Raw genomic sequence first — 27,757 nt, forward strand, 5'->3', positions numbered from 1 at the left:
TTTCCTCCCCAATCGCTACTTACAAGACTGTCCTTCCCTCTCGTCATGTTTTCTTAATGACACAGTAGATACGCACGAAATAAGCGCTTTCGCACAGTCACCGCGAAAGTCAGCTCTCCCAAACGAGAAAATCGAACAAATACGCGGTTCTGATTTTCACAGCGTTTAAAAAAAAGTAAAAAAAAAGAAAAAAAAATGCGGTGTATCGAACGAAAAATACGACATTTGATGTGTTTTTAGAGCGGAATGATAAAAGCAACCGTGCTCGTAGCCCTCAGCAGAAAATGTTTCTTCCCTGCGGGGGCAATAGCGACGATATACAAAAATATACATGCGACGCACCCCGAAAGTGGTTTAATAACGCCGTGCTCGTGCCCGTACGTAATATTTCGACGGATTCGCGTTTGCGAATTTGCCGTGTATTTAATGCGGGCGGCTTAACGCGCTGCAAACCGACGGAAGCCGCGAAAAGCGGGATCGGTTATTTCCTCTCGATCAGCTGCAGCTTTCCCACCATCGTCCCGCGCGTTAGGTAGCGAGCGCGAGACAACCTGCTTGATAAATCGAAAATTTTGGGGACCGGTTCACCGAGCGATCGTATAATTATTCGACCGGTGCATCGGTAATCCGTTGGCTATTCAGATGTTTCGTTATTACAGCAAGATAAAAAAAGAGGTGATCTTGCACGCGTGCACGCGCACGGCTGAAAGAGAAGCTGTATTTTTGAGCGAGACTGTTTATGATGCTCCGAAAAATCTGGACGACGCGAGGAATTTTCGACAAACGATTCCGTGTTTCTACCACGTTAAAACACATTTTTTTTTTAATAACCTACGGTACAATACCTACGCTTATTTCGCGACAGATGAATCCTGCCGACGCGTAAAATACAGTTTCACGCTTTGCTAATTGAAATCGATCAGTGCCTTTTCGGAATGTCGAGGAGACTCCGACAGCAATAAAGCGTCCGAATTAAAATATTCAAACGCGAGATTACAAAGGCGCGAAATAAATAAAGAACGATACCGACGATAAAAAAAAGCGAATTTATCGTTACGGAAGAAAACCAAATGATTGCTTGATCGTGCGAACGCCGGGAAGTATTGCCGCGTGTAGCGATAGCTCTTCGGGATAAGAATCTCGTTATAATTCTCAAAGGACCTTCCTTTCCAGCTCGTCAATCGGGCGAGAAACGAAGGCGCGACGTCCGAACGCACAGGCGTTGATGCGCGACGCTCAGTCGAGCATTCTTGCGTGTACGCAAACACCGGTTGGTGACCGATACGCGGAAAATCCGCTGACGGATACACTCGATTATGCACGCAAGCGGGTTTGAAAAATTAACTCCCGCCGTTTACCCCGCACGCACCCTCTCGATCCCATTTCATCTTGCCGCAAAAACAAAATTATTTGGCTGTCATTGCTGTACAATCATTTTTACCCGCGTCTCGTCGAGCGTCGATGTTTCGCCAAACATTTTGCTTTGGCGATCCCCACCAGAAAGAGGGAAGAAGAGGGAGAGGGGAAAAAAAGCTTCGCGCTTTCCTTCTTTCTCGTTGTTGCGAGCTCTCCGCTCGGCCAGAATGGAAGGGACCAGAGAACGGACGCGAACAATAGGAGGTCGTTATTGATGGAACGAAGCAACCCGGCAGCGAGGCGTTTGATCCCGAATGCAGGCTGCGCTAATGGTGCTAATGATCATCGTATCCGTCATGTTGGTATAATAAAGCAGCTCGCGGTCCCGGCGGCTCCCGTTTTTCCCCCTTTTTGCAATGTGAGAAACGCGAAATCGCAGTGGAAAAGCGAGGAGCGGTGTGTGCGTTATACTCGTTTGCGGTATCGTTGACGAACAAAGGATGGAAAATCGCATTACACCGCGGGAAGCATTAATAAGCGACGCAATGTTATCAGATAATACGATTTATGAAATCTAATAGTCGTTAACAAAACGATCGAATTACACGCGTGCGTGAAACGTACGTGGCGTTTAATCGTATCGATGGAACCGAGTATCGAGGCAAGGTGAGTTTCTGTATTCGGCGCAAAAGAATTAATTAATTAAATGGACGTTTTAAATACGCGTTACGCTCGGATCTGTTTAATTGAGTTTGCATTACGGGCGTGGTTATGTTTTCGAAGTGTAGAATCGTGCACGAAAGAAACAACCTTCGCGCGTATTTCGTTTTGACAGCGCGGTATCAAAATTTCAGTCAAAACACCGAAGAAACACGGTGTACGCCGAGAACAGGGTGAGAACTCGGAGCTCAGCTCGATCAGGATCGCTGGAAATAGCCGGCTAACATGGGTTAATCGGATCCCATCCTGTTTGCGATTGGATTAAAGTAACTCGCTTAAGACCGGGGCTAGGTATAACCCCGGCATTGATCCTGTCGCTTAACCGAGTTACCTTCCACGATGTCGAGACGACGAATTTGTCGTTCGTCCGAGCGTACAATGCTCTCGGCATGCCCGGCATTACTCGCTCGTGCGAGCGCGGGTTTTGTTCCGAACGGTACTTTCCTCGCGCGACGATCCCCCGATTAATAGACCACCGACGAAAATCGACGACACTTCCGACGAGACGTGCCACATATTTTACATGCCGTTGAAAACAACGCGACAAAGTGCGGTTGCGAAGAGTCGGCAAACTTAAATCTTCCGAAACAAATCTCGCGAAACTTTATTCGCCGGCACTATCGAATCCGGATAACCGCATTATTACGACCGGCGTAAAAAAAGAAAAAGAGAAAAAAAGCCGATTTCAGCGAGCGCTCAACGAAGCTTCCTCTTGGTTTAACTCCCGCGGAAACATCCCACGAACGATCCGCGCCGAGATCGGGAGGAGTCAATCTCGGCGGGACTAACTTTTCAATTTTCCCTCCCAACTTTGCGAGGATGTACACTCGCTGTATGCGTATATGTGAATGTACGTGGCTCGATCGTGCACGAGGAAGAGAGAAAGAGAAATAGAGAGAGAAGGAACGGGAGGGCGTCGCTCAATTTCCTCGCTGACGAGCCAGGCGACTACCTGTAGACGGCTCGATTTATCACGGCCTATAATTGAACGGAAGCAATTTATTAATCGGCCTTGCGCGTCCAAGCAAATCGATCGTATCGCGCCGGACAGAATACTCCTTCTATTTCGAGCGTTTAGCTGCTCCCAAATGCTCGACGTGTATCGTTCAGTATTTTAAGTTGGCGACAGTTCGACGCCCGGGGCGCAAAACGCGCAGCACCGAGAAGAGAGAGATTCCTATCTTAAAAAATTGATGTAACGCGTAAATTAGCTGTTAATTGTTACCGCTTAAAACCGACGCTAATTAGTTTTCTCTCGCTTGGCTTGCTTCACGCCAACTTTTACATTAATTTAAATACTAACATGTCTATATTAATATGTTTTATTTTATGTTACAGTCACCGACAGAATTCTACAGCTCCGCTGAAGCTTATGCAGATTGGTAAGTCGCGTGACTTTTTTACGTAGTTTGTAATAGGGTCTTTTGAACCGATAACACGTCGTCGATCTTTCGAAAAATAGCGCACGCGGAGCGCGCGCATGGTTTTTTCTAGTATATATAAAACTTGCGAGCGAACAAGTTCATAATTAGCCGAATAAATTTAAATCCTCGCGGCAATTTCGCGTCAATTTTTCCCTTTCTTTAGACCATTAATTCCGCCCCCATCTTGAGTAATTAATTTCCCTAAGTCTCCGAGGTACTTCTTCATGCGGCACGTAGCCAACAAATTTCCAGTTTGAAAATTTGAGACTGAAGTTTCACTCGTATCCCACTGGATGCATCGCGTCATATTTCCACGCCGTTTTTCTTATTTCGCTCCACTATTTACCACGACAACGTAGTTACGACGAGTATTTTTCAACGTCCGCTGGTGATATTTTTGCCATGCGCTTCAAATGTAAGTGAGACAGCGACGCAACCGCGCAACAATGGTCGCTCTTAACGGTAATTGTCTAAATATGTATTGCAGTTTGTGTTTAAAAAAACAAAGCAAAAAATAAAAAATTAAAAAATAATAAAAGAGTATAATTTGCGAATTATTAATTGCCGCAGTTATTTTAAATTACGCGATTATTTTTTGTAAAATTATAATATACTTTTTATCTTTTCGCACCGAGGTAGCAAACCGAAGATAAACTTACGTTAATCCTTAATTATACGAATAATAATTCTCTCTCAAATTGTCGCAGGTCGTAGAATCGCCGTACGATTAAATAAGATGCATACGGTTACGCGATTCTATTTCTCATCCTCGCTACTTTATAACACTGTAATTGATAACAGGTCATCGTCACGACGCGTCGTTTACGTCACGCGCGAATTTTTGTTGGCGATGAAACAAAGGTGTATGGAACTTTAATTGCCGCGTTTGCTCCCTCTTTTCCACCCCCCATTTTTTTACGTCATTTACAGTCATAAAAAGAGCGTGCTCTCGTCCGCAATTCCGTCACGGACCGAGGCTGTCTCGCGAGACGTCTGAAGCGAACCGAGAACTCGACCCTTTCCGCATGAAGCGAAACAGAACGGCAACGAAACGTGTTTCCAGAGGCCGGTCGTAAAAGTCTTTAACCCGTTTCGAGACGTGACCACTCTCTCTAAACGTACACCGCAGCTATACACATTCGCAATGACGGCCGAAACTTTCCGAACGTTCGCGTTTCACGATTCGGCCGAATCGCCCTTCCAAATTCGCGAACAGTCGGCCGAAGGAACCTGACCACCTTTCCTCGTCAAAGAGCCGTCGAAAATTTTGCGCAGCACTCTACCGACGCTACGCTCGAGAAGGGTTCTTAACGAGGATTTAAAAAGAAAGAAAAAAAAAAAAATAAGTAAATAAAGCGTCGGCATACTATTGGTCGCAGAAAAAAGTAGACGGTTGTAAAAACGGCGGACATAAATGGAACGGACGTTATAGAAGAAAGGGACCGCTTCGTGCCGTGAATACGATTTTATTTGTCGCGACCGCATCGTCGTTAAGCCCCGGAGCACATCGCGCGCTTGCTGGCGACAATTTTCAAGAAAAATTTGCGCGCGGCGCCGCGACATAATCGAATGCCGTGACTAACGACGCTCCAGGCAAAGTCTTGACGCGCGCGTTTCTACTCGCAATTAAAATTCGTCAACGTTATATTATGCACGGCGCTCGTAACGTTAAGGCATTATTATCTCTCGCAATGTACAATTAAAGCGACATCGAGGGGGCGGGCGCGAAAAGAACTCGCGGACCCACAATTGTAGCTTGTGTAGCATATAAAAAAAAAAACAAAAAGAGAGAGACACGTCGTGGAACGGTTATCTCGTCACGCTATTGCAGTCGCCGTCTGTCGACGTGCTTGCGACCGACTAGGGTCGAGCTTTTCACTCGCCGAGGCTCAACGTACATCCGTCGGCCGTCGTAAACTTTAAAGGATGCTGCACACGTACGAGGGATGAATTTCTATCTCTCGCCCGTAGCGCCCGGGAGGGACGAGGAAACTGTGAGACGTATTAACGAGGAAACGAGATTAACGTTTCGCGCAAATTGGATGTTCAGGAAAAATGGCAATCGCGCGGGCGCGAATTAAAATGCGCAATCGCTAACGAAATCACGAGATTAAACGAGAGTTCGATCGCGGCTGCAGCAGATATTCGGCCAATTATTTCGGAGCGCAAATCCGTCGTAGATACGAGCCGGTATAATCCACGTAAGAGTATTAAAATACGCGTAATAGAAGTCGCGAATAATTAATGAATTATTAGCTATTTATAGTAAATTGATTAACGCCCGGTTTAAGAACTCCACGTGCCTCATCCGATATTGCATAAAAATTTTACACGCGTTACGTGAAATTGTGATAATGTTATTTTCATCGCGCTAAGAAAAAGCACTTGAATCGTAATCGAGTGAATAAAGATTTTTTGAACGGACTCGTTAGAACGGCAACGAAAAGAACGTGTAATGCAAATTATTAAAATTTTTTTTTTAATGATAGATGCAAGTGAATGACGATTACCGCTGCCGCGTTTTTTGCGCTCGACGAAATAAGACGTCTTTTCTTTTTTCCGCCCTCTTACCCCGAGCCTCTTAATATCGCGCCGTTGCTTTAACTTCTCTTTTAGTCTGTAAAAAAATTCTGCACGGTACGTATGCTTGTAAAATAGGTACAAGTCGCGCCTCCGGGTCCTCTCACCGAGACATGTTCGTCACACAGCTCGCTTTCGAAAAGATATACACGGAAAAAAAAAAAATTCTATTGCAAAATTATATATATACACGTAAAAATCCATTATTGCACGTCATAGAATTTGAGTCTCTCTCTAAGCGACAGCCCATTCGAAAATTTCAAACACACGTCACTCTCGCAGAATTCGCAATGTAGAACGGAAGTTGAATTGAAATTACAAATTTTTAATCCGCAAGCTGTCTTTTTGTATCGCATAACCGAATACATCCAATTTATGTTTCACGTCGAGGATCAAGAAAAAAAATTGAGTCACTCGGCGTTGAAAAGATATGCTTTCCTACGTCTCTCCCTCTCTTGATTTTTTTTCCCCTCTCTGAGCTTTTATATTCTCAAGCGGCAGACGACATGGATTTTTACCGGAATGAAAGCGGAATTGTTATTTATTACCGAAACGAGAGGCGATTCGTCTCGTGCACAAAAAGCCGAGCGTATCAAAATGTCATTGGCGAACGCAAAAAGTGGGTCGAGTTTCGAGGAGACGGTAAACCGTATTTAGATAAACGAGTGCGTTGCACGCGATACCGCGAGCGGGTAGAATCGATAGCTCGACTCTGCGAACGGTCACGCATTCCATGCATCCGCGCATTTGCATAATGGAAATTTCATTTCAATCTAAATACGCGTGCCGCGTATCCGAACGCGCTTCCTTGCGAGAGAGCTCTCTCGGTGCTGTTTCAACGACCATTGAGAACTGTCAAACTGCTCGAAATTCGCTAGCGGAAAATTATATCTTTTTTTTTTACGTTTGCTAATAAAATTACTTTAATTCCTTTAATTCCAAATTGAATTTAAAAATATGTATCGATATCATCGTCGCTAGTCACTTTGCCCGCCCGAGGCATTACACGGATGATATTCAGTTCTCCGCAGCTATTTCCACTCCGGACTGATCCTTCCTAAAAAAAGAAATACTCCGCGTTTGTTTTTTTGCAGCCCTCTTATCAGCGTCGTCGGTTCGCTCGACGAATTATAATTAGCCAAAAATTGAAAAGTCGTAGTTAATTATATGAAAGTCAAACCCAAGGGATCTTTCCCTTCGTTCACTCGTTTCTCGTTTTCTTTTTTTCTTTTTTCCTTTCTTAATTAAATTACATGTATAAGAGATTATAGACTCATGGCTCTGAAAACGTGCAGCGTCGCGGACGTATATTTCTCGCGCAAGAAACGAGATTCGAGATGAAAGACAAACAGGGGACTCGGGTTACAAATACACGCTGCGATACCGAAAGCGTCGAACGTCGCCTTTCCCGCTTTATCGCTGATTTACCTGTCGTATATTAATTTTTATAAACGAATCGCGGAGACGGAATTATAGATCGGGGCTGAGCAATATTTCTCGGCAACGTGCGCGCCGCAGCGCCGCGCCGGGGGTTATATCGAGTTTAACGCGAATTTAACGGACAAAGATAACAGCCGAGTCCGAGAAACTCAGGTGGGATAATGCGTCGGCCGTGCGTCGAGGACCGCGTTCGCTGAGGATTAAAAGGAGATCCGGGCCGGGCTCGCGCGGCACATCACTGAAATCCTAGGAGGTTCCGGTATAACAAACGCTAACGCTCGTATTTGGATACTCTGCAGGCACGGCCGTCGCTTTTGTAGATCGAACACCGGGCACGAAAGTCGGAGGCCGCCTAAGGGCGGAGACCGAGTAAACACAGCGTGGCGAATGGAAAGCTCGCCCGGGAGCGCTCGAGGATTAAACAAAGCGCGGCAGAAATACATTTCTAATGCCGGGAATAGTTGATCGATAGTTGTTTCCTTTTTCTTTCCACTTTTTTTTTTTTTTCTCTTTTCCTCTCCGAGGGCCGCGCCCCGCAATGCCGGATCCGACGTAGGGCGCGGCCCCTACGGGCGAGCTCGCTCCGTTAATTAAAACGGAGAGAAACAGAAAAAAATCAAACTCCAGCCGATGCGTGTCTAACCGACTGATATTTGCGCGAAGTTGCAGCGTGCGGTGGGATTTTTTTCGTTGGGAAGGGGAGGGAGGGAAAATGGCCTAATGGCGAATCAACAGCGCGGAAAAAACCGGCGGCGCAGTGGAAAGAAATTCGCGGCTTGTTTCGATATCGACAAATAAAGTAGATTGTTTTCCAACGGTTTGCCTCCCCGAAGGCACGCCGGGACTATATTTGCTTCAGGGGTGTAAAAATATTTTTATTATTATAAAGTTCCTCGCGCGTAATTAAAAAATATACGCGCATTGCGCCAGGCGGCGGATTGTTTTGTCACACGGCCTCACGATTCGCGGCAGAGCCTGAGATTTTCCCCGACGTTTCGCGCGGCGGCTTTTCTCGTCGAATTTCAAGCCTAGCGATATGAATCTTGCCGGCTCGAGGAGCCGATAGCATCGAACGGCGCGGAAAATCTGCAAGTGAAGGACAGAAGGGGAGAACCGCGGGGGGAGTTAGAGGAATCGGACAAAGAGCGCGCCCCGTTCCGGTAACCAACTTAACCGGAAACTTCGAATCAAAGCAAACACAAGCGAAAGTGCCCGCGGGGGTCAGTCAGACCCGGGCACGGCGGGTTCATCGCGAAACTCGATTTACTACTGCGTCGTAATGCACATGCGTCTCTTCTCTGCTTGCCGCCGGTTGCGTTGTCGTCTTCGTCGCCGTGGTCGTTTGTTTGCGTGTAATTGGGGAGCTCAAGTAAGCCCGGGTGTACACGATAATAACGCGAGTTTCCCTACTTGATCGAGTTACTTAGGGATTGTCTTGGCCGCCGCGGGCGGACACGCCGCCGAAAACGGAGCCGGGGAGACGGGTGAATCGTGATTTCTGAAACGACTGGAGAGGAAATTGCATTTACGAAACACAAGCGTGGCTGCGATTTGCCGTAATTCCAACCGGGGGAAAGCCTTCTCAGCTGGAGCTAATGGTTGCGACTGTTGTCCATAATTTCCTGATTATTACAATCGTAATTCCTGCTCGCGATGGTTACGCCGGTAAATCGCATTGCCTACATTATCGGATTTTGAGTTAATTAGATTGCACTTACGGATCATCAAATGCAATTCAAACGCTTTTCCCGTAACGTGCGCGATCTTTCGCCCACGTAGAGACCGTACGTGCGGAGAAAAGGCTCGTTAAGATTCGTTATCGAATAACGAAACGGCAGTATGAGCTCCGATTGTTATTACTAACAAGAGAAAGTGGACGCGCGTGGAAACGAATAAGACAATCTCGTCGCGCGAGATGCTGGAAAATTGTCCGTAACGACCCCCGGTGTCAACGGAGTCGCGTTCTCTTACGTTCACATTTGCGGGAATCGTCGGGTCATTAGACTGGCTTCCGGAGAATCATCGGTGAGGCTTTGTCGAGATTATGCGAGTGCGTTTAATGCTCGCGCGCGCATACCACATGCATACGCGCACTGATAACTATAATACGGTGGCGCACAACAGGTATGATAATGCGAATCGAGCCGGGCCCGTAGTTTATACCGGTGGGGGATTAAAGTAATGCATCGATGCACCGGTTCGCCGCATTGAGCCAGATGAAGAGATTTACCCCCTCGTGCAAATTACATACGCATTAGCGGCGGCGCTCGCGTAACCAGTAAAACATTCCCTTCCTCCAAAATCGCGTCGCGATCTCAGGTGAGACGTCGAACGCGCGCGACGTTGGTCGATTCGGTCGTTTATCCAGATAAAATTACTTTCAATTGAACGCGCAAAATATTCCTCAAAGCGAAGCAGCTTGAGGTGCGCCGTGAAATACGTGAGGTGGGGAGGGAAAGCGTCCACGATTAATTTTTCTTTTAGGCTGATTGTCGCGATGCTCAATGCCGCTCGCGTAACGCGATAGATCAGAAACGTTTCGCACACAGCAAACATTCGATATCCGCGTAATTCAATTTTTGGGCGAGATATTCGCGAAATGAAGACGCGCCGCAAATAGAGAATTAGCACAAGACTCGCGTAATGTAATGATGGTTGAGCAAACATTCCTTTGAAGGAGTTCTGTGTCCGTTTATAGTGCAGTCATTTAATGGATTCCAAATAGGACGCTTCGCCTATTGCGTATCTCGTGCAAAGCGCCACGCTGCAATTAACCACGCTGATTAGGCAATGCCGCTTTGAAGCGACATGCAAACGATGAAAGGTTCATACATCCCATATATCCCTGATTTTATACCCAAAGGATTCAAATTTCTCGAAATGTAATCGAAATAACGAGAACGCTGATACAATGCGATCGCGATAACGTTATCGTATTCTAATTAGCAAATTAATTCCGATTATTGTTACAAGCCGAAAAATCGTTTTTCAAATTAAAAAAGAAACGGAGAACGTTTATACAATGCGTGGAAATTTAAACAAGTTATTCTTCTATGTCGTAAGATTGTTAAATGAAAATTTTGCATTACAATTTTTTATTTTTTCTTTTTCATTATTAATATAACTCAATAATATTTCAAAGAAAAATTGAAGGTTACGATCATTTATCGACGTAATAAATTAACTTCTGATTAAAGCGATCGACGTTTTAGCAATTTACAATGAGAGGTGCGGTGAAGTATGATCAAATTGGTAGTACAGGGGGGGAGAGGGTGACTAAACATTGAAATAAGGGAACTAAAGCGAGGAAAATTCAAAATCGAAGCATACCGTGAAATACGCGTCGGGTGGATTTACAAGTTATTCAAATATTCCCCGCTCGATAAGCCATGATGAATACTCGGTATTTCAATTTAATCCCCTTCGAAGGCCCCGTCCATCCTCAAATCACATCCTTGCCGTTAGTACATCGACCCTACCATGATTTCAGACGATTCGCCATTAATTCGTATCGAAAAAGAATTTTGCACGAGCCCGAGCAACTGCCGGCATGAAAAACAACCTTCCCCCACCCTCCGGAATAATTTGCGGTAAAGCGGATTTTCGGTGCACCATCAGTAAACTCGAGCAAATCATTGATCGACCTGGCACGAGCATAAAGCGTTAAGCGAGATTTAAAAAAAAAGAAAAAAAAGGAAAAAAAAAGATAAAGAATAATATAATTCTCCTCTATTATTTAAACGTTCAACGTTTATCAGTGAAATTAATAAAATATTTTGTAAATTTAATTTACTGGATATATGTTTGAATAATGAACGGACTCTTCTTCTATATAAAATTCTCCGCTTTTTGATACCAGTTTTTGTGTGACGATAAAATATTAAAAGTAGATTTTGTTATGTTTAATTACGTGTTATTGCGAGAAATATAGTTATTAATTTTTGAAGCATTAAAACGCGTGAATCTGAATTTTTGAGAGTATTTTAAATAACGCGAAGAGAATATGCGAAATTTCGGTATGCACACCGTTCGAAATCTGGCACAGTGTACACACAATATGAAGCTGTTGGCCCATTTTTGCAATCCGTGGTTACATTGCTGAGAGTAATCATTGCAACTAGAAGTTGTGGGATTTTGTAGAGATATTGCGGCGATGCGTTGAACGTACGTCGTTCGTTCGTATAAAATTCTATTTTTGCACGAAAATGTAACAGAACAGTAATATAGTATACCGTGGAAAGTAATTTATGAAAAAGAAAAAAAATGTAACGAAACTCCTTCTCATGCAAAAAATAAAACTCTTCAAAAATTAAGCATAAAATGGTCTAAATGTGAATATAAAATAGTATTAAAAAAAATATATATATATAGAGTAACATTAAAATATTTAATATTGATAATAATATTATTAAAAAAAAAATTATTAGCGCCATGCGTTTATTTTTCAGCGATATTAATATAACTTTTTTTTTAATTTATCACGTATCGAGATAACGGTTTAAAATAAATAATAAATTAGTACTTTTCGCAAGAAAACTGATTATAAACGCGTAGATAAGAGATACGGAGTACTGGAGGATATCTGAGAGCCACTTACTGCGATTGCATCGCATACGGGCGCAAAGTCAAGAGATGGACAAGCGTTGTTATTTGAATACGCCGCCGTATTACCGACGATGCACGTCGCAAAACCCGCAGAGCTTCATAAAGCGATGTTAACCTTCTGGCAAGTATTGTTGCACGTGCGGGTGAGGGAATTAATGCCACCGAATTGATATTTTGATCACGCAGGTCAGAACGACGCCCGCGCGCGCGCGCTCGCGTAAACGTAATTTCGTTTATGCGTAATTGAGCGGTACTTCGGGAGAGATCGCGGATGGTTAACGTCGTTCGTAAAACTCGATCGCGCCGCTGTGATAGTTATGCCACGAAATTGCTCCGAATTTGGCATCTCCGATTGATCCAATCGTGGCGCAATAAAGAGGAAGCATTAGAATCCATACGAACCTAATTACAACCACTGAACCGTGAAAGGTAATTTATTTCCTCGCTAATAGAGGATTTCTCTTTATGGAAGTAAAAAGAAATATACTCTATAAATAGTCTCGGAAGTACGATTAAAATTCTAAGAATTAAGGGAAACCAACATCACAGAAAAAAAAAAAAAAAAGATAAGATAAGAGATCGCTCTTCTTCAAAACCTTCTCAAGGTCTCTTACAAATACGGAAGTCCGTAAATGCGTTTAAGCGCAGTATCCACAGCAAATAGCACAAGAACCAAACAAGGTGGGTTCGATAGGAAACGTCGCTCGATAAACCGGAGACTCGATAAACCGGCTCTCATCGTACGGAATAATAGCCTTGCGATGCGTGTAGCGTCACGGACGAGCATCGATGGAAAGGGTGAGCTGCCAGACGGGTTAGAGCTGACGAGAATGATGGTACGTCGAGGGGTTGCGTTTTCATGGGGCAGAGAACACGGGGTCGCCTTTGTCGCGACGCGGAGCAGAGCGCGGCGCGCAAGTAATAATGGATAATAATGCTTAAACGGACGATCGTCGACTCGACTAAACTCGGATCGACCTAGACGCGACCGCGCATCGGCGATCCGATTGTCTCCGCTATTGCACGGCCATTCGCATCGCGGTCGTTGAAGCGCGTCATTCATGCGGCGCAAATTCTCTCTTTCTCCCCTCGCGTGCCGCGGCACTCTCATCTCGATTCCATCAGGCAAGAGTACAATGTCGCTGAGCACGTGTAAACGGCGCCGTTACACGGAACGATGACAACGTTCGTTGAAAGATCCCGCGATCGAACAGCACGAGTAAATGGGGTGTTCTTCCGCGGTACTTTCCTTTTTTACCGCCGCGTCTTTCATGCGTTCGTTCCGTGGTTTTAGTTCCGGTTACCGTTAGCGAGAAAATAGTTACTTGCAACGCTCTTGAGCGTATATTTACATGCAATTTAACGATAATAACTAGACTCACCTGATTCTTGCCCTTGAGAACGAGTACATTGGTGACACGGCCGAACGGTAGACCCAGATGGATGATCTCCGCCTCTGTCACCTCGTTAGGTATGTTCCTAATATGAATGACTCTGGAAGGTTTGCCGCTGTGACTCTTGTCGAGCTTAACCTGGAACAAAAAGAATGGATCCCCGGTGAGTCGTCGGATAAAATGAGCTAAGAACTTAATGTCTAGTTCGCCACAAATGTATAGCTCAGAAAAGGGGGGAAAAAAAAGATATAAATGATCCTATAAATAAGAAAAGATGTTAGGATCATGTAATGCCTAAGAAAATAATCATGTCGCCCTCCCAAGTTTATATCGGTGTAATGCGGTGTAACTGCTCGAATACCATTCGCGTTTTCCTGCACATATTTTACGATTATAATCCAGTTGATTTTCATATAAACCTCGATACAAGTATTGTAGTAATATTTTAAATAATTTTGTGTCCTTTTATCGAGGATATGCCATTATTGAGTAAAATACTTTAATGTTTAATATTTAATAAAATTATATATGCGCGGATCTTACACATGACGCAAACTCTAAGAGATGGTGAGGGAAAAGACGGATGCGCTTAGCCAGCCTGGCGAAAGTTTTACCCAGGGTTCGTTCTCGCGTAAAGAGAAACTTATCGAATTCTCGGACGAGTTTGCGATTATCGGCCGCTTATATTATTCCATATGCGGTGGCGGAAGGTCGAAGAGCGCGAAACACGTATATCGACTGCGTGTGTGCAAGTGTGTGTGTATGTTTAAGTCGAAGCTCGTGCCGCCGGGGGCGGTGTTTTCAATCACAGCTCTATCTAGTCGAACTCGAGAGCACGCTTCCTCCCTCGTCTCGGCAAGAACCCTCCGAAAGCCATCTTTCTCTCTCTTTCTCTCTTTTGGCTTTGCCGCCACTTTTCCTCGTCTTTTTTTTCCTTTCTTTTTTTTTTTTCTTTGCCGCTTTTCCTAGCCCGTTCCAAAGCTCTCTTAGGAACGTCGCTGAGGTTTAGTCGAGCTTAACTGATCGGAAAACGCGCTTCTTACCGGGTTAAGGAAGATGGATATTTCAGAGGCGCCCCATCCTTAATCCTCCTTCCCTCTTTCATGTCCCGGAATGGGGCTCGAACGAGTGGCGGATATTTTTATTTGAGCGTGCCAGTCGATACAACGTGAAAGAGAACAAGAGGCAGATAATTAAAAATAATTTGTGGATTACGAGTTATTAGCGGATAATTGTTTTAATTAATTAGTTGATCAATTAATCGCGCGAGCGGATTTACGTATAATAGCTCGGGGAAAATATAAATATGGCGCGGTAGCGAAATAAAATATAAATTAAACGGAAACTTTTTTTTAATTGCGGCACGCTCATTTCGTAAGCCGATTCGATTTATAAACCGAGCCGCATATAATCGCATCAAATTATATAACGCGTATAAAAAAAAAAGTATGCTGTATTTTCTAGGAAACGATCGACGGTTTTCGTTAACGTTTTCAAGTCGCATTTATACAGGAAATCAGTTACGAACGTTCTAACTTAAACATAAAGCGCATTTGAATGTTTAATAGGAAAATCCAGCGAGAGTTAAACGGTTTATCTTCTCTCATAAACACCGGGGTTGGCATTGTATAACTCAAGTTTAAGAGAGGGTCCGACGAGTTGTGTCCGGCGGTGGTAGACTACTCCGCGAATGAATTAAAAATCAACTCTGCCCGACGTCCATTTACGCTCTCCTCAATTTTACCGACGTTCTCCTTTTTGTCGGCCGCGGCTTCGCGCTTTTAATCCCGCAGGTACGACGACGATGACGACGACAGCGCAACAATGAAATCGAATTATAAGAGTGTTGTCGTGTCGTATCGCGGCAGTATACCGACGTCGTAATAAGGAGGCTTCGTCGATAAGAGCAGCGTACTATAACTCATTACAAAAACTGTTTCTAGCTCAACAGGTCGAAGTTAACGTCGAGACAGCTACGATTTAAAAATTTAACTGCTAAAATCTGATCATCTCTCGTGTCACAGTATCAGTTTTAATATGATAATTAAATTAGAATATTAGAGAAAATATAGGATTGGAACGAGCGTTAAATCAGCGTTAATTACACGCCGGGCAAATAAAAAAATCAATCCAAAATATGAAAAAAAAAAAAGAAAAAAGAAAAAAAAATGTCTGGAGAAGACGTGGCGGCGACGCGAAGAGTTCCGGTCGAGATGCGACGTGAGTGGATGTCGAAACCAGAAGAAGAGCCTTAATTGCTCGGTGTTTCTTCGGCGTACACGGAAATCACGCGCCGTGGAGAAACGCGGTCGCGTAAACAAGACTCGCTTCAAGTGACGTTCATTCACCGTCGAGAACGATCTTGAGAATCACTACTACTATCATCTCGCCCGCCCACGAATCTAGATGACGTGTTTCCAGGTTCAACGTTTTGATCGCACATAGCGCGAGCGCCCGGTTAGCACCCTTATCCTCCCTTCGGACCCTTGCCCATTGGGCTATGAGATAATGAGCCTCGACTACGTTCAGAAACACCGCTTCGGATCACTGATTGTTTAATACATCCACGCGTATTCGTTTTTAACGGTAATGACGTTGATAAGATGAAAAATTCATTTAATTAATTTTTCTTTTTCCCTCCGTGTAAAAATAAATCACGATCTGCTCCGAAGTTCTACTCCGCTTCTCGTTACCGTCCGAAGAGATAGGCTTCGTTGGAGCCGATAATTGGGCATAATAGAGGCAATTCGCGGAAAATCGCTCGTAGGAAATAGGCCATGTGAATCTCGTGCGTCACAACGGCGGGAGCCACCGAAAGTCGAACGTGACCCTGCGATCTGATTTATTGACAAATGCGCCGCTGCACGGTCGCGATAGCGTGCATTCTTGTCTGACACTGGACTATACATTTTGTCGACGTTACATGTCATCGTGCACGCCACACACGCGATTGATAAAAATTTTCAATGGCCGTTTCGATAAAAAAAAATAGTATGTAAGGGAAATAACGATTAATTCAAAGTTCTATAATACAAATTAATTCAGGAATATCTGTAATTTTAACAATATTAATTATAGGATTATGTATTATTATTATGTATGCCCGAGGTATTAAATCTAAATTTAAACGAACGTAAAATATTCAAACGCAAGCAGGTTACGTCATCGCGATTTATAAAATGATTACAAAGAGCAGTATATTCGCATTTCTGTCTCGCAATAAAAACTCACAAGATTTTGCGAAGCAAAAAGCGACAGTCATTGTGAACTCGATATGGTACATTGTAAGGAGTTACATCTGGCATGAGGAGAAAATGTCGGTAAGAAATTTTATAAAAAACGATAAACGAGTAAATCCCATCTCTTGCGCGTTCTACACACGCTAAAGATAAAGCTTGCGAAAAAAAAAAAAGCAGTTAACACGTTAACAATTTTTATATGACTACCGTAAATTTACAATATAAGGTACAATATAATATTTTTTAAAAATTACAGAATTATTAACTGCGCAAGAATACATTAACGTGGCAACAAATTTTTTTTTTTTTAATTTAAAAATGTGAAATAAATTATTGCGTTTGCAGTGCGTAAGAGACATTGGTCACCTGTGAAAAATAACATTCATGAAACCGTTATGCGGTACATATGGCACGTAGAGAGTAAAATAAATAAGTACGCTGCGATCCGTTATTGTATACGAGTATAACGAAATCTCGTGTTACTAAATGCATTCTCTTGTAACGTGAGAATTTTTTCAACGGGATAAAATAATCGTATTTTTGTTTTGCGTATATTTTTGCAAAAATTGTAACTTATACGAAGAAATGTTAAAATTATCTCTTGCAAAATTTATTGTAAAAAAAAAATTGAAGATATCCGTAACTGATATTAAACATATTTTTTAAATATTAAAAATATAAAATATTAAATTTATGTACTTATAATTATACTCAATTTAGCTTATTTATAACAATTGATATAAATTGCTCATTTAATATATCGTTAATTTGATTAAAATACGTTTAAATAACGTTTTTTATAAATCATGTTTTCTGTTAAAATAATCAATTTTAATAACTATTAAAAATTACTGGCTGTTTATAACTAAAGGAAATCATAGATATAAACATATCTGCAGCTTTAATAATTAACAGTAACAAGCTAAATATACACGTTATTAACGATTAATGCTAATTAAATGCTAATTAAAATGCAGTAAATATTCAAAGCGCGATAAAAAAAAATCGTAGGCAAATATTTCAATGTTAATTTCATATAATCGCGATCAAAGAGTACCTATATCGCGCGTTTATCTTTCCATCGCGGTTAAGAAACGCGGCATCGAGAGTTCACGTTTCGCGCAGCTTGCGCGGATCCACACAGCCGCGTATAACGCGAAGATCAATCGCGCCGAGCTTCGCCGCCTCCGTTTAAAGCCTACTACAACCGTAAATAACGTTACGTTCATTGTAGTTTACGCGGCGTCTTGCATCAATAATTCGCAAGCACTCGGGAGCGTAAGATAAACGACGTATTAAGTCTCAATTATCCGCCGCGGGCTATTATACAAATTGCCCTCGATAAAGCGGTATCTGAAAATTCGTGATAAAACCGAGGGCGGCCGAATATCGCCCGCGAGTAAAACGAAAACGAAGATATCCTTTTTCTTTTTCCTCTTTTACCATGCTTTCCGCGCCGCGAGGTCCAGACACGTGCCCGATATATAAAAATGATTACGTATCGATCCCGGAGAGCGCAGTTAGACGCGACATTAGCCACCGGGGGCCACCGTGGATACACTTGAGATCGGAAAAACGGTCAAATAAGGAGTAAAGAAGGAAAATAAAAAAATACAAAAGTAAATAAATAAATAAAAAAAAAACAGGATTCGAGCCAGTAATAGGCGATCGGATACGTTTGCCTCATTTGTTCGTCGCCCGTGGCATTTTCTGAAATGAGGGAAACCCGGGAGCGTCGTAGCTTTTCGCCGTTTTTCTCTAGTCTTTATCACGAGAATCAATGACGCGCCGCAAGTACATTTTCGATCTTGGTAATTGATAAGAGCGGACAATTCGGAACGGACACGGTACCTGAATTCCGAGCAATCTTTGGTCGACTGATTCCTTTATTAGTTTATCCTCCCCCGGGGAAATCCAACGCAATTCCAATCGTTACGGAAATAAAGAAACGAGATACAGGATTGTACGGCGGTGTTTCTTTTAAAAACGATCGCGGATTAGGCGAGTTAAATGCGCTGCGGTTTTACTAATTTTAAATAAATACAGATAAATACAAATACGCGGGGCATAAAAAAAGCTACCAAGCAGCTTTCTGTAAAAAAGAAATAGCGTGTCGTGTTCGTACTGGGTCGGCATAGTAGCCGGATTTCATCGTTAAGAGACCGTCGCTAGGCAAACGATCGAGATCGAGAACACTTACGTCCAGGTAATCCATGCGCATTCGCAGGTGCGAGCTGGCCCTGGCCCACGTTTCGTGCTTAATGCTGCCGCGCATGCCTATCGCGCCGTTGAGCGCGAGTAGGTGGTGAGACTCGCGGTAGACGTCGAGGGGCACCGGGTGCCCGACGTAGCCGAGACCGACGCGGTCCACAGCCGCCATCTCCGCACTTCCGATCGCGAGGTTCTTGTTGACGAAGCGAAGCATCGCGTACTTAACCGGGGTGGCTCCCGCCGTCGTCGACGACGCCGACGACGCGGACGCGGACGCGCAGCGTCCGTCGCGCGCGAATGTAGCCACGGAACAACATGTTGCAGGCGCCGCGTCCGGTCGATCACTCGGCGCCTCCATTCGACCGTCTCCGGCACCATTCGGTCCGCCCTTGCGTCGCTCCTCCGCGCCGCCACGCGCGCGCGATATAATTATTATGTCATTAATAGAAATACGGTATCAGCAACATGCGAAGTAATTACGCCGAAATAAACGTAGGAATTTTCGAAAAGGCTTCTCGACACCACGATTCCCTTCCAGCTTCTTAGAAATACAATTTCTTCCATTGTATGCTTTCACCTCAGCACGCTTTCGTGTTTCGCGAATGCGTGTTTTGTACGGAATAAAGTAGTACGCGTAATGTGCAAAAGAAATATAAATGTAGTCTGCAATTATTATCTGTGAAAGTACAAGATATCTTTCCATTTTATCGTTTATCACGTCATCATTTATCTCTGACAAAATGAGCAACGCGAAATCGCTAAATTATGATTGATGTGTATTTGATTTATGTTTGCAAGTTCCTTTCTTTGTCGCATTTAAAATTATTATAGAAAAGAAAATAATATTCCGAATGTTTCGGAATAACGCGAATAATGATACTGGGGTATTTTTTTTCTTTCTTTTTTTTTTGTCCAATCTCGCGCGCTTAACAATTTAGCAATGAGGAAATGCCGAGCGAGCGGTAAACGAAGGTATTAATCACGTTAAAATTTTTAATTAAGAATGAGGCTGATAGACAGAATTTGTTTGCAGCTTGTCCCGGGCCGAAGCTTGCGCTCATTCGATTTGAAACGAAAGTGAAGCTTTAAAGCTGCAAGGCCGTTTAAAAATTCTATTTCATGCAAATGACGAAGGAGAGGAAGAGAGAGTGAGAGAGAAAGAGAACGGCGCGCGTGTGCTTGCTGCAGGTTTCGCAAATTCCGATACCTCGTAAAAGGCACTTTGGTTTGTGTCAGCGTCAATAACAGGCAAAATTTGTTTTCATTCAGTATAATTAGAATTCGCAATCGATGATTAATAACGTCAAAACCGTTGGCGGTAAATTGGCATAATTAATGAGCGCCGTACGCCCAAATGTGAATATTGCATATTAATAGGCGTATTTTCTAAATCCAACCCACTCTCTCGATTCGCGCAAACAAACTCCGACGTGAACAACAATAGACTGTTGCGCCGCCCGCTAGGTACTGTCGCTCGCGAGAGCGAGGGAATCGTTATGCAGAATTCGCGCGAGATTAAGTTGTTGCGACAGCTTTATCAACTAGCCGTCTAATGGCGCAAATGCACTTAGATTTCAATGGCACGTGCCACGGCGAAGAACGCAACAGGCGGGCGGCAGTCTCGCATCTCCATTAGAAATCCGAGTAGGCGCCCGCAGCATCCGCCGTCGGTCCAAAACCCACGATTCTCCTACGACTCCTCTTACCTCTCTTCCTCCCCCCGGCGTGTCCCAGCCGGTCGTTCCCGGCCCCCGCCGTCCCGCGGGAAGATCCGGGCTTCCCTTTCTCGGAAGTCATCCGGAAAGCGCCTACGGAGCTCCGAGATAAGCGTCGCGACAGATGCACCCGAGTGCATTTCGAGGGTGATGCAGAAAGGAGCCCAACCCTCGCCCTCTCCCCACGCCTATCCACCGCCCTTACAATGGGATGTATTCGCGTTACCGGGTTGCCGAGCCTTTGTGCATCTCTATGTAGATGCACCGACGACGAATCTTTTATAGCAATCCGCTCTTCCACTGAACGCCTCGCCGTTCAAATTTTAATCGCGAATTCTTTGGCGAGCTTTCGCAATTCAATCTCTCCTCGTAAAACACTTATAAACGCTTCTTTGTGCAGCGGATATGTTTTACCTTTCGAAGTGGACCATCAATTATTGCCTACGTGTCTCTGTAATTTCTTTTTATATTATACAGAATGTTCCAACAACGAGAATAAAAAAAAATATTGCGGCAAATGATATCGAATTGAAGAAAGTTATATTTAACGTTAAATATGAAATAAGAATTTTTATTTCTCTTCTTCCGATTTAATATGCGGCGACTGAAAATTCATGAAAGCGGACGGCCGAAGATTTATTTCAATGTGCATAATTTAAACCGTCGGAATCAGCGATCGATCCACTCTTTCTTGCTATCGAATAGATTAATTAGCGCTGGTAGTGAGCTCCAGGCGTGAGAACTAAACTCATTTTCCAAGCGACCCAGAAAAACGCGACGGACTGCGAACGGGAGAATAGCCGGGAACGATACGAATAGCGGGGAACATCGATCGTTGATATTATTGACGTAAACTTTTAAAAGAGTGACGAAAGAAAAATCTTCGGTTCAATTAATTGGACGTCCGCGGTAAAAAAGAATTGGCGGAAAGAAAGGCAAAGGGGGTGACTGGCTGGCTGAAACCCAATCACGTGACGGTGTCGATAAAAAAAAAAAAAAAAAAAAAAAAAAAACCGGAGAGAAACGAGAGAAAGAAGCAAAGTAACAACGCGGCGAAAAGGTAGCGGTCGGAAAAACGTAGCGGCACGAAAAAAAAAAGAAAAAAAGAAGCGAAAGGGAACGATGAGGAACGTATCAAGGGGGGTTGAAGCGGAAGAGTTAAGGCGGGGAGGGACGGGCGGAAACGTTGCCAATGTGCGGGCGCCCGTTCTCGATATTAATTAACGCCAATAATGAGTTATTTTCTGTTTGGCTTGGCGCGGACTCGCCACGCCGCGGGCAACCACCACCTGCTCCCGCAGTACAGTTGTACAAACGATCGTTTTCCCTTTTCCCCGCTTCGTCCCGCAATCTCGTGCGTACCCTGCCCCGCGCAGCGTCCTACAGGGTAGCGATCGCACCCGCGACCCACCGATCGCCAATCATCGTGCGGGCTTGACTCTGATGAAGGCGAGCCGCGATATCGATTTCGATGGAACACTTGTCCCTCTTTTTTTTCTCCCTTTTTTTTTTTCTTTCCTACGCTCTTCCGCTGTCCTGGTTTTCCGCAGCCCTCGGGTTTCCCGTCCCGCGGCTCTCTCATTCCGCGAACTCGCGGAATTAACTGGTTGCGAACGCGCGTCGTTCAAAAGCGCGCGAATATATAGTGTAACGGCTACTGCAACCGCTGGATTAATTAATTCGATCGAATTTCATATGCCGACGGCTGTACGGATGAAGGGGTTGTTTTGGCGAAACGATCGAGGAGCTGATCGGGTAAATACGGTCGGGTGAATTTCACAAATACGCGACCAAACGCGCTGGGAGCCGCAAAAACGGCGGATATTATTTTTAATTTCTTTTTCCGCAGCCGTGTGTCAAATCCATTTTCTCCCGGCATATCAGCGAACTCTTTGCATTTATTTAGCTCGTTCTGTCGGTGTATCCCGTTTGATTATTACATTAATCTTTTAATACTAAATTTTGCAACGGCTTTAAAGCCAATTATTAGGTAATTATTGGCTGAAAAATATCAGACGGTTTGAGCACACTGAATCTCAAATAATTATTAAATTTGTAATGCCTACATCCAAATTGTACGGTAATCGAGAAAACTTTATGTATATTTTAACTTCAACATTCGGATTTACGTATCAACCTTTTTTTTATGTAAAGCACAATCGATAATATTGAGCGGTTCCAAACTAAAAATAGCACACTTAATCCGTTTTCGCTTGATTACGCGATACGAAATTGTTGCATTTGAAGAATAATTTGCACACCCAGCAGCGAGCGTCCAGGAGTGTAAAATTGCTGTCGCGTTTTCGACAATTGCAACGTGAGAGCGGTAACTCGATAGTCAGGAGGTAACAAAAAAAAAAGAAAAATAAAAAAAAAAATAATAATATTGCTCGCAAGCGTTAGAAATTTTTCCCCGGTCGCGTCGAACGTCAAAGTGGTTAGAGGAAAAAATTTGTCACAGCCCGATGTGCCGCGATGAAATCGCACGCGTGCACCGAAACGCGAAAACAAGCAAGCGTGATGACGGTGATCAACGCGGTTGGTCGCGACCCATCGGTGTTTATGAATACGCGTCGGACGTATTTTGTTAAATGTTAAAACAAACACATATGTCTATAAAAAATAGCAGGTTATATCGCTCGTACCTGTGTCGCGCGCGAATGCACGAACAAACGCGCGCCCGGCATTATTCGCGTAATAAAAATACCCGGAGTACAAAATCTCGATCGGCTCTTCGAGCAATTTGCATCGTCCGCGCTGCTGAACAGTTTATAAAATCCACAGAGTTTCCCTCGATTGACTTTTAAAGCGCGTCCGGCGGTCAGGGCGAATCGATTCCGGTCATCGAAATGACAAAATGGAGACGCGAGGGACTTGCGGATGCAGAAACGGAGAACGGAAAGGTTCGTTCAACCGAGGACTTCGATCGGGAAAGAACGGTATCCGCTATCTGGAACATCTTGTTCCTCTGACCACCCGACCACTCGATTTATCTACTCTCGTTTCCTCATCCCGGAAACGCATTCTGTCCGCAGACTTTGCGCACAAAACGCTCTTGTGGCCCAGGGTTTCCTCGACGCCTAGCGCCGGGACGCGGGAATTATCGGCAAAACGTCAATATGCATTACGTCGCCGTCTCTCCATCCACCCGGATCTGACACCATCCTCCCCCCCTCCCTCCCGACTATCCTAGGGAGATCGAACCCTCTGCGCGTCCTCTCGACAATCTGTAATCTCACCGCGCTCGGTTCTTCTGTTCCTCTCTCTCTCTTTCTCTCTCTCTATTTCATCCTTCTTTCCCTTTCGACCAACTTGACTATCTTTTCCTTTACCTTTAGCAAAAAGTTCGCTCGTTATTCCTTTTCTTTCGTCGATTTGACACGCTCGATCGCCGATAGAAACGTTTTGCTATCGACAGAATTTTTGGGAACGGTTCGGCGAACTTTTAAAACGATACCAATTGAACGTGTACGTTTTGTGAAAAATATTTTTAACCGTAAACGCGCAAAACCTCGTCGCAAAATGTCAAAATAATCGCAGACATTTTTAGTACACATTTATAAATTTACAGTAAAATAAAAAAAAAAAAAATTTTTATACTTAATATGAGTTTCGATTTAAAAGTGTGAGATTAATAACGATAATCTTAAAATAACAATTTAAAACATGGTTTCAACCTTTCGATCTTTGCTTTAGCTATGAATGTATAAAAGAGAAAGAGAAAGAAAAAAAGAGAGTGAGAGAGACACGGGAAAAAAAAAAAAAAACCGACAGTAAAATATTAAATTCGAAACGCAATCAGTCGATTTTGAACGCGACGTTATTGCGTATGCAAATGCAAAACGCACCGTGACACTTGCGTGAGTTTTCGTCCCAGATCACACGAATAATCGAATTGCGGAAAGATTGATTTGTCGCCCGCGAGATACGGGAGTATGTATCTGTCCTTTCTTTTGCGTCTTTCTCGTTACACCGATGTCTGTGCTCTGAACGTGGTTAATAAATGATCCACGAATCGGACGAATTTAAACACAGGTATTATGAAATCTGCGATCGCGATTGTCAGCGATCGGATTAAAGATTAACAGGAAATCAATCTCGCGAGATAGGCCTCCGCCTCTCCTCCAACTGATCGGAGAAGTGTAAACGTCCTAATAGCGAAGCGACGTCTTGAACCAAATTGAAGTCTCGCGAATAATTAATCGAGGATTCGATGCATTTTCTCGGAGCCGCAATCTTCGGCGAACAATGCGCCCGGGTAAATCTACATATTATGCAAGCTAATTTTGATTACGCGGCAGGCGATAGCTTCGTCATAATTATACCGGCGAGTTTAAGAATTTCCCGCGCGAAATGCGAGTTCCGAGATTGAGCGGTGAATGTAATGACTAGATTCACCGAGTCATGCCATTCGGTTCCAAAGTTTCAGCCGGTAAGAGAGCTTTATCTTCTCGTGAATATGCATTCGGCATGCAATACTCGGTCGTAAAGAACCTGTCAATAAGAATCGCTCTCGGTGAAATCGGGGAAAATCGCAGCCGAGCGCTTCGCAGTTAATATCGACGCGAGGCAGCGGCGTGGGGCCGGCAGACAGGTCGGTTAATAAATTGATAGAATATCGCGATGGGGGACGTCTACATTTTCATTGCTTTTACGGGGAGCGGAGGCTCGGAAGGCTCGAGGGACGAACGATAGGACGGCGGGAGAGTACCGGTTATTGATGAACCGTTCACCCTCCGTGCGCACGTTTCACCCCTTTATGTCCGGCAGCGTCCCGCCGGCGTGCGCGCGGAACGATACAATGAATATTTGGATACGCCAACTTGGCTAGTTTGTACACGACAACGTGATTAATCGCGCTCCTCTTTCTTTTCGCAAAATGAGCCGCCCGCGCGACGAGAACGAGGCGGCTTTGTCACGTTTCCCGGCCATCGCTTCGAATCGATTACGCGCCCATTTGTGACGACAAAGACCTAATCTGCTCCGCTAAGAGACACGCGAGCGATTAGTGAGACCGTGGTGCGCGAACTTACTCCGACGATTGATCCAAGTAAATGGATTGCCGGCAATACGCGGGAGAGAGTCCTACACATCGCCGGCGCTTAGTTCGGAACTGTGATGATGACGTCAATAAAACGCTGGCCACGTAAACTGGTTCAATCAATTTTCCCCGTGCGTTTGTTTGGCTTTAACACTGCCGATTTCGATTGAAAATAATTACGATTTCGGACATGCGCAAACTGCGCTGTTCAAATAGAGCTGCGAAATATCTGTATGGCTAGCAAACTGCTGGCCGAACTATAACGGCAAACTCTGTAACTCTGTATAACTCGATGGAAGTTAATACCGTAAATTAAAACTATTCCGATATTATTAATATGGGAGCGGGGAAAAAGGGGGAGGGAGCATTCGCGCGAGGGCCTTAAACATTTCATTTTCATTCCACTCGATTGCTATCTTACTTTTATACGATCGCTCAAGTTATTAAACGTGAGTTACGTTCTTCGTAACACATAAACTTAATGACGCAACATGTAACAACATCGGCTTACGCTGAGCTCGCCGACGCGCAACGAGATCAACTGGATTATCACGTCACATTGCCATATCAGTCGGTCTCGATTAAATGCAAACAAAAAAAAGAAAAAAAAAAGAAAAAAAATGAGCACCGTTAAGAACTCGGAAGTAAAATTATTATCCGTTCATTCGGTTTCATCAAAACCACTCTCTAATTTCTGTATAGCTCTCCCCATTTATTTGACAAATATCTGCTTCGCGATCTTTTTATCATATTAATCTTTGCCACCGTGTCACATCGGTTCGATTATCAAATCGCGATGTGAAAAGAAAGAAAAAAAAAAGAAATTGTATTATTAATACCTGCGCATTAGACACGTCTGTGAGGGAGTGTTCGAGGCTTCTCTCGACGTCTGATTACGCCTGAATCGCTCTTTGCCGCGATTAAGACCGTAGGAAAGCTTCTATTTGCTCTTGAATCTCCGCATGTTCAAACATAAGAGTAAGTTTCGACAGCCCAGAGGGGCTCGTCGGGCTTATCGTACCTGCGTTGTAAATTCGCGAACTCGATCCGAGGCACGCGTCGGATAAACTTGGAATAAGTGCACACATGTACGCGAGCGTGTAGAAGAAAGGTAACCTGTTCACGTATTAATAGGCGAGTCTGCATTTACAACGCGGTAATTCAACATTCCGATTAAAAGCTTCTCAACTTTCGTGATAATCGCGAGGCAAGCCAATTCGAAGGTATTTCACCGCAAAAATGTTTTCTACAACGTAACGTGTCATATTAGAAGTTTAAATTCGTGTTATACAAAAGATTTCTTAAACCTTGACGAGCTTTCGCACGTACCTTGGTCACGATTACTCAACTCCTGTTGAAAAATATTACGGCATTAAAGGCTTGTCCGTTTAATCAAATTTACCAATGTACTTTCATCAGGTAAGTTCAGTAATCTATCAATACCATAATTAATATCTCTCTTATGACTAAATTATTATTAATAACGAATATTAATAACGTTTCAATATAATCACCGATACATTATCAGGGTCCCTTCCGGCATATGCGTAGTACGGCTTAGTTAATAATGATTTCATTAGTATCCGCCTGGTAAACCCGATTAATATTAGATTACATGTTAATTAATTTCAAAACCTGTACATGTAAGCAGAAATTCTGTAGTCCAAAATAATTTTTCATAATACGCATTGATAATCCCTAAAATAATTGCGTTCGGCCCATACGTTTTTCCATAAAAGACTCTTCGGTATTTATAAAAATAAATACTCTAGTCGCGTTTTATAATTTTATAATCGTCAGTTAAACATTAAATTATTTTCTGCTCTAAAAAGATAAATGCACGTGGCAAACAAAAATGTGTTCAATAGGCGAGTTTTTTATTCTTTTTTTTTTAAATCATGCTTCGTCACAGAAAAATATTACAAAGATTGCACGTTTACATTTTTAGCTCGTCGTGTCATTTACATGCACGAGGATATGAACGTCTCTTGAATGGTAGGCTAATTACTCGTGCACAGAGTTTATAATTACA

The 27,757-nt window shown here is 43.6% G+C and overlaps 1 protein-coding gene across 22 annotated transcripts in view; it reads right to left on the minus strand.

Moving 5' to 3' along the window:
• The window catches only part of Heph (polypyrimidine tract-binding protein 1 heph), a 349,521-nt gene that overhangs the window by 69,061 nt on the left and 252,703 nt on the right, over positions 1-27,757 (minus strand). For all 22 annotated transcript variants that reach the window (XM_070655595.1, XM_070655603.1, XM_070655611.1 and 19 more), the window contains one exon: positions 13,508-13,657. In XM_070655595.1, coding sequence (XP_070511696.1) covers positions 13,508-13,657 — 150 coding nt within the window. The remainder of the gene's footprint in view (positions 1-13,507; positions 13,658-27,757) is intronic.

This window comes from Cardiocondyla obscurior, linkage group LG04 (assembly GCF_019399895.1).
Source record: "Cardiocondyla obscurior isolate alpha-2009 linkage group LG04, Cobs3.1, whole genome shotgun sequence".
NCBI classification, from domain to species: Eukaryota; Metazoa; Arthropoda; class Insecta; order Hymenoptera; family Formicidae; genus Cardiocondyla; species Cardiocondyla obscurior.